This window comes from Monodelphis domestica, chromosome 1, assembly GCF_027887165.1.
Source record: "Monodelphis domestica isolate mMonDom1 chromosome 1, mMonDom1.pri, whole genome shotgun sequence".
NCBI lineage: Eukaryota > Metazoa > Chordata > Mammalia > Didelphimorphia > Didelphidae > Monodelphis > Monodelphis domestica.
This window is the reverse complement of record NC_077227.1, coordinates 404,682,667-404,695,658: the sequence shown is the minus strand read 5'-3', so window position 1 is coordinate 404,695,658 and position 12,992 is coordinate 404,682,667. Positions and strand designations below refer to the sequence as shown.

Below are 12,992 nucleotides of genomic sequence, written 5' to 3'. Positions count from 1 at the left end.
TAGGCAATGGGGGTGAGGTGACTTTCCCAGGGTCACACACCTGGGAAGTGTCTGAGGCCAGATTTGAACGTAGGACCTCCGGCCCTAAGCCTGGCTCTCAATCCACTGAGCTACCCAGCTGCCCCCTTAAACCTCATTTCTTGAGCATTCTAAAGCACTTTCACCTCATTTGATCCTCACAACAACCTTGTGAGGTAGGTAATACAGATATTATTACCTTACCAATACCCTACCCACTGATATACAGATGATGAAACTGAGATGGACTCGCCCATGGCCACACAGCAATTACAAACCCAATCTCCTAGGACCAGCACTTCTTCCATTATACCAATTATCTCTCAATTTCTAGAATTTTTTTAAAGAAGAAAATTCTGTAGTTAAAAAACAGTTGATGCTATTATGAAAGTTCAGATCTCTGCCTGTTCTTTCTTAAATTGTTTCTTACCTTGGTACAAAAAGATTTTGCAGGTGTTTTAAAATGTTTTGAACATATAGATTGGGCTCTTTGATGATTGGCAATGGAATGGAGTCTTTTGGTAATACTAGGGCCATAATCCAATCTGTATACACATCCACACAGTATTTTACAGTATCACCATCCAATGGAAGGGTTAGTCCATAGCAAATCACTTCCATGGTCCATTTTACCTAAGCAAAGTCAAATATCAACATTAGGTTATTATTCTATTTTAAGTACAATTTTAATTAAGTAACTTGGCTAATTAATCACTTTTTACTGCTATAACATCAGAAGGCACAGTATAGTCATTTTGATATATACTTAACTTGGGAAATAAAATTTCTAAATATCATGTGTTACTACATGTATTCCAAGCAGAAATCACATTTTTAAAATGCCAAACTTCCACAAAGCATAACATTTTGGGGGAAAAAAAGTCATGTCATTTTCACCTTCTAGTCTCTACATCTACATCCAAACATCACACAAAGCCATTAAGCACCTTTATGCTGTCACATATATTTTCCATTAAGTACTTAGCCCCTATCCATCTCTAGGTTTAAATAATAAGGATAAAAGTAGGATCTAAATATTGTATTCATATGAGATCATAATCTCTAGCATAATAGTACCTTACAATCTGACTTTCCATAGTTGAGCCCAAGGCTTCCCACTTTATATTCCAATTATGGAGGCTGCTTCTCTAACAGACATTGCCTCCTAAAACCCAATGAGTTTTTTCAGACTCCTTAACTAACAATAAAGAGTAGCCCTGAGCAAAGTAGTTCTAAGGACCTCACTTGCACTTCTAGCCATGGCATCTCTTCCTCTTACCAGTCTCATTAAACTCTTCACTGTTTTTCACAGTTAATCATTCTTTCTCCACACTTCCAAAAAGGTAGGAATGGTTCTAGTTTCAAACTATCCTGGAACTCAGTTCCTCTAATCTGGAACCCAATCCTAAAACCTCTGATCTTCTCTCTCTAGAGAAGCCTTCTGAGGATAGGAAAGTCCAGGAGATATTATAAAGACAATCAACTCACAATGACAGTTGCTTTTTTTTAATAATGAAAATACATGCTCAACCTTTTAACTAAGGATCTTCTAGAACTAAAATAGAAACTACAGTAAGCAGGAGTAGAGGGCATACCTTAACAAAGCTCCAAAATAAAACATTTGGAATCAGAACCTGGAAGTTTTAGTTTTAAAATGTAGCCAGTCTCCAAAGGGCTTTAAAAGACTGCCTGCCCTTTGATCCAGCCATACCACTGCTGGGTTTGTACCCCAAAGAGATCATAAGGACAAAGACTTGTACAAGAATATTCATAGCTGCACTCTTTGTGGTGGCCAAAAATTGGAAAATGAGGGGATGCCCTTCAATTGGGGAATGGCTGAACAAATTGTGTTATATGTTGGTGATGGAATACTATTGTGCTCAAAAGAATAATAAAAGTGGAGGAATTCCATGGGAACTGGAACAACCTCCAGGAAGTGATGCAGAGCGAAAGGAGCAGAACCAGGAGAACATTGTACACAGAGACTGATACACTGTGGTACAATCGAATGTAATGGACTTCTCCATTAGTGGCAATGCAGTGATCCTGAACAACTCGGAGGGATATAGGAGAAAAAACACTATACACATGCAGAGGAAAAACTGTGGGAGTAAAAACACCAAAGAAAAACAATTGCTTAATGACATGGGTCGAAGGGGATATGGTTGGGGATGCAGACTCTAAATGAACATCCTATTGCAAATACCAACAACATGAAAATAGGTTCTGATCAAGGTCACATGTAATACCCAGTGGAATTGCGCTTCGACTATGGGAGGGGTGGGGGAGAGGAGGAAGGAATAGAAAATGATTTTTGTAACCAAGGAATAATGTTTGAAATTTACCAAATAAAAAAAATAATGTCAAATTAAAAAAATGCAGCCCATCTCTGAATTGTGTGCCGAGCTCAGTAGGAATAGAGAAGCTTCTCATCAACAACAGGATCTTAGCCATTGGGGAATATAGATAATAAAATGATCCAAATCACTCCTGATTATACTCACACATTTCAGAAGTGGGGCACAAACTAGAGGGAGCTAACAGAAAAATCCATATGTTGTTAAGCAAGTAATCATACCAGTAGGATACATTATATTTTTTTAAAACTTGACATGCCTGCAACACTTACTGCCTTTTAATGATATGTTAGGCTGATGATAGTTACACATAGTAGAGACTAGCAGTTTCATATGTCATCCTCTTTTTCTATTCTTTATTTAGGGAAATGTTCACATTATTAATGTCTGTCCAAGTTCATTATCATCATAATAAAAAAAGAATACATCAAGTTTTTAAAAATTCAATCATACAAAGATACACTTACTTCTTTGTCTGTTTTTAACAAACTTTCACTTCCAGCCCCTGAAGAGGCAGTTAAGGCTTGTCCAAGAGGACGGACTACTGCATTTGCAACATCTCGTCCAACACTATCAGGGTAGCTGTGAAGTACACTAGTATGACCCTGATCATTCTGAATAACCAAATGGAGTGACCGCCACTCAGAGTACATTGTGCCACTAAAGTACTATCCAAATGGTACCTGAAAAAGCAAAAAAGAATTATATGCATACACATTTTTTTGTAAATAAAAATTTTAATCTATACATCATAGCAAGATAAAATAAGTCAAGAAAGTGGAATCAAGTCAATGAATTCTATCTAAATGGTCCAGGCATGTCCTCTGAATATTACCTAGATGAAATGTCAAAGGAGGAATAAGCAACTTTGGCTTTACAGATAAAGTCCAAGTATAAGACCACTCAGCAGGTTTCTTAATCTCTCAAGTCTCAGTTTTCCTCATAGTAAAATGTGCATGAAAATACTTTATTTACCCAAAAGAACTACTACAAGAATCAAATGCAATAGCAAATATATTTTTAAAAATACTATAAAATGAAGGAGTTCCTCTTTAACAAAAATTATTCAGAAAACTGAAAAGCAGTTTGACAGAAATCAGGCTTAACCAACATATAGTAAAAAAATATAAATAATAATAATAAATATAAAACATTATAACATAATCACATACCAAAATAAACTTCAACTGGATATATGATTTTAAAGAAGTCATTTCACCAACAAAATATTAAAGATCTGAAAGAAGCTATAGTTCTGGGAATAATTACCAACCAGTCAAGTTATATAATACATTACCCAAAAAAATGGCATTTAAGACTATAAAAATTTTAAGTTTTTTGCAGAAACAAAATCAATATAACTAAGAGAAACTACTGTTTGGGGGAAAAACTTTGGCTTAGATTTTTTAATATCTAAGCTAAAGAAGGAATGGATATATATATATATATATATATATATATATATATATATATATATATATATATATATGTAAAATAAGAACCATTCCCTAGAGGATGAAAGGTCAAAGGATGTGAACTGTTTGCAAAGGGGAAACAATGTAACCATATTTTTAAAAATGCTTCAAATCACTAATAAGAAATAGTTAAGTTGGAGAAGTTATGGTAAAGATATGGACAACAATATGCTGTTGGTGGAGCTGTGAATTAGCCCAATCAGTTGGAAAAACAATTTGGAACCTAGAAAAGTTACTAAACCCTTCAAATCCTGCAATCCTAACACTAGGGAAATACCTGAAGAGGGTCACAGGACAAAGGAAAGATTCCATAAACCGAAATGTGTACAGCAGCACTTTTGGTGTTAGGAAAAAAAGAGAAAACCGAATGTGTATTCATCAACCAGGCACTAATTATGGAATACCAATGTATTGAAATATTGTATTATTGTGCAGCAAATACTTGCTTAATTCAGAAAAAACTTAGTAAGTCTTAGATACTGCAACACAGTAGTGTAAACAAAATAATATATACAAAGACCACAACAACATAAAGGAAAACACATTTTAAAAAAAGAGAAGTCAAGTCAATGCAATGAAGAGTTTGACTCCAAGGGGCTGACTGGGGAGAGGTGGCTGACTATAAGTTTGGAATTATATATATATGTATATATACACACATACATACATACATATACACACATATTAACTAATATATATATTATACACATATATGACATATGCACCAGAATTAGTTAATGTATCAGTTTGTTTTGCTTAATGGTAAATACATTGCTTTTTGTTGGTAAATGAAAATGATAAAAGAAAAGCATCAACACAGCAAAGAAGAAACAAAGTAGATGATCACTGATTCCTGCCAAACATGTATTAGAATGTTACTGTTTTAAGATGGATTTTAAAAAAATAGTATGGTAGGAACAATATCTTAACTCCTCCTCCCACACAAGTAAGGCTAGTTTTCCCTTAAAATGTACTGAAATGTTCCTAGAGATTTAGTTGGCTCAGGGGGCAGTGGACACAGATGCAGGCCCCAGTAGCAGCTGATGACAGATCCCAGCAGAAATGACAAATTGGAGTCAGAATAGAAACAGCTATCATTTATGCAGTGCTTTAAAGTTTATGAAGTGTTTTACAAATAGGGAAGCAAGTGCCATTATTATCCCCATTTTATAAATGGGGAGACTGAAACTGAGACATTAAAGTGATTTGTCCCTGCCCATAGTCATAAAGCTATTAAGGGTCTGAGACAGGATTTGAACCAAGAACAATGCTTTTATCCATTGTACATTTACCTGCCGGAAGAGTAGCCATTGGCACGTGAAGTAAAAAAAGGTAGGCCCACTGCAGCATACTACTTAATGTAATGTAAAAAATGATTGGCCTTTTCACATTGCTGCCAGTATATCACTCAGAGAGGGCATGGGGGACTAAAGAAAATCACTGTTAGGGAGGGAGCTTGCTTTATAGCAACAAGAGGGAGGTAAAAATGTCTAACAAGCTCCAGAAGAACAGAGGCAGTCACTTAGAGGCCTTTCCTAAGATAAAGATTTTACATCCTACCCCACACCTCCTATTTCCCCTTCATGAAGCTCCCAGGGAGAATTTTGGAGGGAACATTAAGTGGGTGATGGAACATGGTGCAATTATTAATAATCTGTGGTAAGATTTGATGACTATTACAGAATATGTAATAATCTTTGGTATAGGACTAATATTCTCAATATCGTTCCTGGTCACTTTTTTGTATTGAAAGAGCCACTTTGAAATGTGAACTGAAAAGATGTGGCATCACTCATCAGATTTGACTGTTTAGAATTAGGACTTGATCATTCCTGAGACTCTCTTAGATTCAGTCACCACTTAGTAAACTGTTACTTGATTTTATATTTGTTATGTACACTTCAGTTTTTCTCTTCTTATTTTAATGCTGTCTATATCAGGCTTCTTAAATACTGGAGGACAAGGTTGAAACAGTACTAGCTTTAAAGTCATTTAAGTGGTAGAAGGTTCTCTAAAACAGTAATGTCAAATTCATAGAAACAGGAACCACAAAAATGGTACATAAGGCTACCTGTGGGCTACCCAATGACCCAGAAAATCTATGTGTTTACATATTTCTTTTTTTAAAAAATATGTCAACACATTAAAATCAGATGAAACTACATTTTAATCTAATTTGAGCTATGCTCAGAAGTGTTTTGGGCCATATGTTGCCCTCAGGTTATGTGTTTGACATCTCTGCTCTAGAAGATCATAAGGACTAGAAGACCTTACCACCAAGCAATAGTGTGGTAGGAGTGATATCTTAACCCATTATCCCATGTAGGTTAGGCCAGTTTTTCCTTAAAAAATATTGAGATACTCACCAAGATTTAGTTAGTTTAGAGGACTAATGGCTCAGACTATTAATGTCTTCCTTATCATCTGGGTACAAAGGAGCCATGAAAACTTAAGAAGGGCTTTCAGATACTTCAAGGGGTTATCAATGCTTATCTTTGCTTTATGTCCTTCTCTTACTGGTAAGTAAATCTCCTTTTCTCAACTGTTGAATAAACTTATTAATGTCTATTTTTGTTTCAATATCAAATCCAAATTATCAGAAGATATAACTGGAGTCAGGCCTAGCCCAGAAGCCAGGGGAAGCATAAAATCTCAGATTTGGGAGGAAGTATTGGTTAGTTTTGTTGAGCTATTCCCTCCCTTTCGCTTTTAATCCTTTATTATAAGAGATGGAGAGGATTGTGATAAAGGATGAAAAGGTCCTGAGGACCTGGGAAGATTCTATGGACCAACTGTTTGTCTTCTGAGGGTGTCTGCTCTCTTGGATTGATCGAGTCTGCTCTCCTAAAGACCTTAAGAGAAGTTTGCTTATGATCAAACTGTGGAAGGAGTTTTTCCTTTCCCTTCCCAGATAATAAAGCAGATTTATTTATCTGTTTCCCTCTTGTGTTTCCTTTACCCAAATCCTATCCTAACAGTGTGGAGGGAGAGATATATCAGGAAATGATAGATGATATAAATAAAATGAAAATGTTTTAAAAGTACAAATAAAACCTTTAAAATAGTGTTAAAACTGTAATGTACTACTATATATAAGGGTTTGGTTATTACTAATAGACCTAAGAAAGTAGCTTCCTAGTCACTCCACCCTTTCCCTATTCTAAGGAGTAGCTTGAAAGTCTTTAGAGTAGGTTTAGAGGATGACCATTCTGTGGGAGGTAGAATAATTATAAATTCAGAGCTAGGGTACAATCCATGGTAATGGACTTCTCTCCATTAGGGACAATGCAATGTCCCTCAACAATCTGCAGGGATCTAAGGAGGGGATATGACTGAGGAGAGACTCTAAATGAACACTCCAATGCAAATACCAACAACACGGAAATGGGTTCGAGTCAAGAACACATGTGATACCCAGTGGAATCACGCATCAGCTATGGGAGAGGTGGTGGGAGGGGGGGAGGAAAAAATGATTTTTGTTTCCAATGAATGTTTGGAAATGACCAAATAAAATAATGCTCATTAAAATAAATAAATAAATGAATGAATGAATGAATAAATAAATAAATTCAGAGCTAGGACAATGTATACTAGTATGCTGATACATCCCCAGGATAATATAAAGCTCTCTTCCTAAAATAAGAATACCCTAATAATTCAATATCCACTAGCAGAGAGATGACTGAAACTTGGTTCAGTTCCTCAGTTGTATAGGAGAGCCAGTTAAAGGAATAGCAGGGGAAAATATCTAAGAAAAGGGAGTCTGAGGACAAGATTCCCTAGACAGGATCATTAAGCAGGGGTTGCCTATCTTAGGTAAAAATGTCATTACCTTAGTAAAAGAATTTCACTCACTTTGTGACCTCATCTTACCCCTCTTATTACACACTCTACCCCACCCAATTCTTAGGGAAGTTCCTCTTACAAAAGTGCCATCTTATCTCAGATGAAACCCAGGGGGGAAATGCACCTATTTACAATTAGTCCAGGGAAAAGTCTTCTAGAAGGCAATTATTAGTTGAAATTCTCATTTCTTGGGATGTAGTTGGAGCTATTATTGAATTGAAAACATAAGCTACTAAGAGCCACAGGTCAACTGCATGTTGATACCTTCTCATCTAGAATTTTCCCTAACATAGCCCCTTCAAATATGGTCAGAGAGTTAAGATTTTCTTTCCTAGGGGGCAGCTGGGTGGCTCAGTGGATTGAGAGCCAGGCCTAGAGACAGGAGGTCCTAGGTTCAAATCTGGCCTCAGACACTTCCCAAGTGTGTGACCCTGGGCAAGTCACTTGACCACCATTGCCTAGCCTTTACCACTCTTCTGCCTTGGAGCCAACTCCAAGATGGAAGGTAAGGGTTAAAAAAAAAAAAAGATTCTCTTTCCTCAAGTCTCTTCCAAAATAACCATCCCTAATTCTTTCAACTGTTCTCTATGACAATTTACAAATCCATTAAGGCTCTGGGCTCCCCCTTGGCCAGTTGCCCCACGAGGGATTCCCCCGCCCCTGCCGCCTGTCTGTTCCCCGGGAGAGAAGGACCTGGTGTTTCTCATCTCTCTCCAAGAAGACTTGGCAGCGGAGGCAGGAGGCACCTGGGTCCCCCAGTCTCTCCTAGCTAGAGAACCCCTGCCTGTTTCCAAACAAACACCCACGAGTCTCGGTGAGAGGCTAGCCTCGGAAAGATGCGTCCCCTACCACCTCCACCAAAACTGACCCAGGCTGAAGTCAGTCCTTCTGAGTGTCGTCCCTGTGCCCCGGCAGCCACAGGCCCATTCGATCTGGCTCCCTGCCCACGAGGATCCCCAGCTCGGCCCCGAGGTGAGGATCCCCAGCTCGGCCCCGAGGTGAGGCTCCGAGGGGAAGACTCGCTTATTTTCTTTAAATATATCTACAATGAATGTAAAAAAAAAAAGACTCTGGGCTCATCTTGTAGACACAAAAAATAAAATCAGCATAGTTTAATTTTGATTCATCAGCTCCAACTTCACTGTCCTGCTGGTCTCTTCCTTTCTGTATGTCATAAAATTATTATCTGTTGCATGTTTTTGAAAAACAGTTAAAACAAAACCCACCCTTTTGTGATTCTCAGGAAAGTTTCTAGCAATAGGAACTTTATCCACAAATGGTTTATTATTAGAGCTTTATTGGTAAAAGTTTTAAATATACTAGTTAACTACATTTGTTTAAAATAAACAGTATACCTTCTTCTTTCACCGACTTCCTTGGAGATGACAGCAATGAAAGTTCTTAAGGCAGAGGATAGAAGCAACTTGTGGTTCTACTCTTTTTATCTTAGGGACTGCATGATTCCCAAAAAATCCCTAAGCACCTACCAGCCCTCTTGATAAAACTGAGAATAGATCAATCAAATGTAAGAAAATTTTGGCTAAAGCAATGTTATTACTTCTTTCCTTCTTCAGCATAAGGATTTTGTGGGCTAGAGTCTCATCACAGGTCATATTCTTCTTTTATCCTTGCCTTGGATCCTGACCCCTTTCTAAAGGGTCCTTCCCAAGTTGGTACAATAGTCACTGGAGCTGTCAATATCACTATTTGTAGGAGGTAAGTGGAACTATAGTATTGGATTTTGAAGTGTTGTATTTGTTTAGGGGTGGGAGGGGAAGTTTGGTCATAGTGAAGGTACTAGTTGGTAAAGCTAGATACAGTTTCACTATTAGATTACCAAGGGTTTCAGATCACTTCAAAGCACAGTATCCTGATTTCTATCTACTTTTAAAGGTTTTTTGCAAAACCTCCATTAATTAACACTCAGCTGAATCCAGAAGGTCAATTTAAGATACTATTTTACTATTTAATAATGCTGTTGAGAAATTCATTCATTACTTCAACCACCACTTCCTAAAATATCTACTATACTATATAAATAGGTCTGAATGCTGGTATAAAGCCAAAACCCAAATTAAAGAATAATTAACTACCCACTTCAAAGAGTTATGAAGATATTGTGAATTTTATTAATTTTTAAGCTTTTCATAAAGTAGGGTAACCATTGTAAAGTATAACTGTTAATACTAATTTGTTTAATAAAAAGTATTATTCACTGTACTGAAAATATAACATAACTCTTACCCTCTATAAACTAAAATTCTAAGATAGATTTCAAATTGAGAATACATTTGCTTTTTTCCAGGAAATTCTCCTCTATACTCCCCTAGTCTGCCTCTACTTCTAAATTAACAACAAATCACAATACTTTTACATGTTAGTTAACTTTACACATTACATGTCTATAAAAAAATTAGGTGACTTGCCCAAAATCTTACAACTAGCAAATGGCAACATAACCATAAAATGGGATTAGAAGTCTGCTCTCTGTCCCCTTTTACAGTAAATCATGATGCAATCATAAATTTTCACACCAATTAAGTCACTGTTTATACAATTTATAGGGTACTTTTCTTCTTAGAAGGTTCCAAGACCATGCCTTTCCCCCTTGTAAAAATACTGATTAAATCTTATGTTAACAAGGAATTGCATAGTAGTAAAAAAAAAAAGATAAAATTAAGTTAGCTTATTTAAAACAATATAATTCAGACTCAAATTTTCATAAATCCACCACTTGTGAAGATACTCATACATATTAAAATAGTGTAGTTTCTATATGCATTCTTGAATGTATGATCTTTAAGCTAGTATTCTGTTACATCCTAAATACCCATTAGTAGAATTTACTTATAATTTTATCAGAATGAAATGCTACCAAATTCAAACATTCTGCAATAGTTATTGCTTCTTACTCAATATGAATTACACCTAGGTCTGTCTTTCTAAAGTCTCTATTAATGAGATTTTTAGGAAGGAACTCATATCTAGAAACTAGCTTATAGATTTCCATTTTTCTAAATGAAGGAACTTTTGCCAATTTCATATTCAAATCAAGAGCTGACTAAAATATGGTTAAAGCAGAATTTTCAGCCCACATTTAACATGATGTAGCCATCTCCATTTCTATTTTTCAACAATGCAGTATAGCGAGAAGTGTTGAATCAGGAGATCGAGGGCTTCTAGTTCTAGCTCTGCCACTAATTAATTATATATCATTTGGGTATGTCACTTGCCACCTGAGGTCCTCAATTTCCTTTTCTGTAAAAAGGTCAATGGCCTATCGTGTCTCAAATTTAATAGTGTCTCATTTAAAATTCTAATGTAAAAAACTCAGCTCCAGGTAACTAGGTCCCATTCTTGCTCCAGGTTTTACCAATTTTTTCTCCTGCTTCCTATACCTCTAGAACAATCAAAAAATGCCTAACAAAGATTCTAGCTCACTCAAATTTCTAACAAGTTCACTATAATAAAACTCCTAATTCAGTGCATTTTCTACATTATGATACCTTCCCCCCCTAAATATTTCCTACCTATTTGAAAAGTTGGGGGAGGGGCACAAATCACATGCCCTACCCCTCTCTATATACCATTCCTGAAGAATTAAACTAGGAGGAAGCAGTAGTGGTTAGCTACAATCCAGCAGTTCTAAAATTTCAATATGCTGATAAAAGTTGTTGCTCATAGGCCACAAATATGCAACTTTAATAATTACTAGGGTTGTAAAAAAGGTAGGCCACTAAGTGATAGAGTGTGTGTGTCTGTGTGTGTGTGTGTGTGTGTGAGAGAGAGAGAGAGAGAGAGAGAGAGAGAGAGAGAGAGAGAGAGAGAGAGAGAGAGAGAGATATGAGTTCTTTTCTATTAAGGCATGGAAAACTTGCAACCTATATTGATGGTGGAAGATCCTACAACAATAAAATCATGGGTCTCAAAAATTGGCTGAAGTGAAGATATACTAAAGTGACAAATGCTCTGAAGTCTGTGGAAAGGAAGATAGATAGATAGATAGATAGATAGATAGATAGATAGATAGATAGATAGATAGATAGATATGAATGGATAGATGGATAGATAGATATACATATTTCCTGGAACAATGGGAAAGTTAGAGAAGATGAAACTGGAGTAAACTGAAACACATATAAACTTTCCTTTTAAAGTGCCTTTTACACACATATAAAGTCTATTTGTTAGTTTAGGAATATACAAATTACATGTATACCTAGTTTGCTCATGAAATATTTCATGTTTTAAAGGTAAGGACAATAATTACAAATCAAGTAACTTCAAAATGTTTGCATTTTTCTTAAAAACAGAGTTTTAAGGAAATGACATCTCTTAGCATTTGCCAATTTATGAGAAGGCAAAAAATAACAAGAAATAATGGACAATGCAGCATTACAAAGAAAGTTGGATTTGTTGGACTGGTGCTTTCCACAGTGTTAAGATACAGAAAAAAACTAATTTCCAGAAAAGGATTTGACCAAAGAAGGAGAATAAACCATTCAACACTTATTTAATAATTTTTCTGTATGGAATTTTGTCTCATTTCTTGAGTTGCAATCATATGTAGTTTCTGCTCCTCGGGATGCTACTTTTATCCACATTAAAAATTTCTGAGACTGCTGTTTAATTGAATTAAGATCTCTCTCTCTCATATTCCCAAACATAGAATAATGTACTTCATATGCTATAGAAGATGGAGGAATTTTAGGACGAGAAGCAAGGAGTCAAAAGATTTAAAGGACCTGCCATCATGCTGGATGGTAGGATATTTTTGGCCTAAAAAACTAAAGATTTTCTGTATTCTACAACATTTAAAAACACTTTTCCAAAAGTCCTAGTGAGCTGCTGTCTTTATAATCCAATCAAAACAATAAAAGCATAACCTTAATTTGTTTTAGCCTTAAGACTTTAACACCAAGATATAAGTAGCATGAAATAGTTAACAGAATTCTGTTTCTTAGAATTTCTTCTGTACTTGTAAAGAGAAATATGTTAAAGTCCTCAAGAGCAGTTGATTTTTCCTGAGCCATGTGAAATGACTGTCAGACAAAAAGTACATGGTTCGATTCATTCAGTGTTTACTGGGACTAATTTAATATAAAAATCCTTCCATTTGCATAGTTTTTAGAAATCATTGGGAGAAGATTGAATGCATGAAACATATCATCTTTGAAATACTTTATTAATCACTGAAATAAAAATCTTACAATATAATTTTTTTTCTAATTGGTTTGACAGCAGTGCAGAGAAGAAAAGTGAGATGGGGAAAAAATGCTCTCTTTATTTTTTCTCA

General features: G+C 35.8%; 1 protein-coding gene across 5 annotated transcripts in view; it reads right to left on the bottom strand.

The window, feature by feature from the left end:
* The window catches only part of RALGAPB (Ral GTPase activating protein non-catalytic subunit beta), a 95,559-nt gene that overhangs the window by 74,295 nt on the left and 8,272 nt on the right, over positions 1–12,992 (bottom strand). For 4 of the 5 annotated variants that reach the window (XM_056811915.1, XM_056811917.1, XM_056811918.1 and 1 more), the window contains exons 2-3: positions 2,843–3,058; positions 449–651 (exon numbers count right to left, since the gene is read on the bottom strand). In XM_056811915.1, coding sequence (XP_056667893.1) covers positions 449–651; positions 2,843–3,028 — 389 coding nt within the window. In that variant the 5' untranslated portion in view covers positions 3,029–3,058. Of the gene's footprint in view, positions 1–448; positions 652–2,842; positions 3,059–8,564; positions 8,739–12,992 lie in introns of all 5 variants that reach the window. The other variant, XM_056811916.1, reaches the window with a different exon arrangement.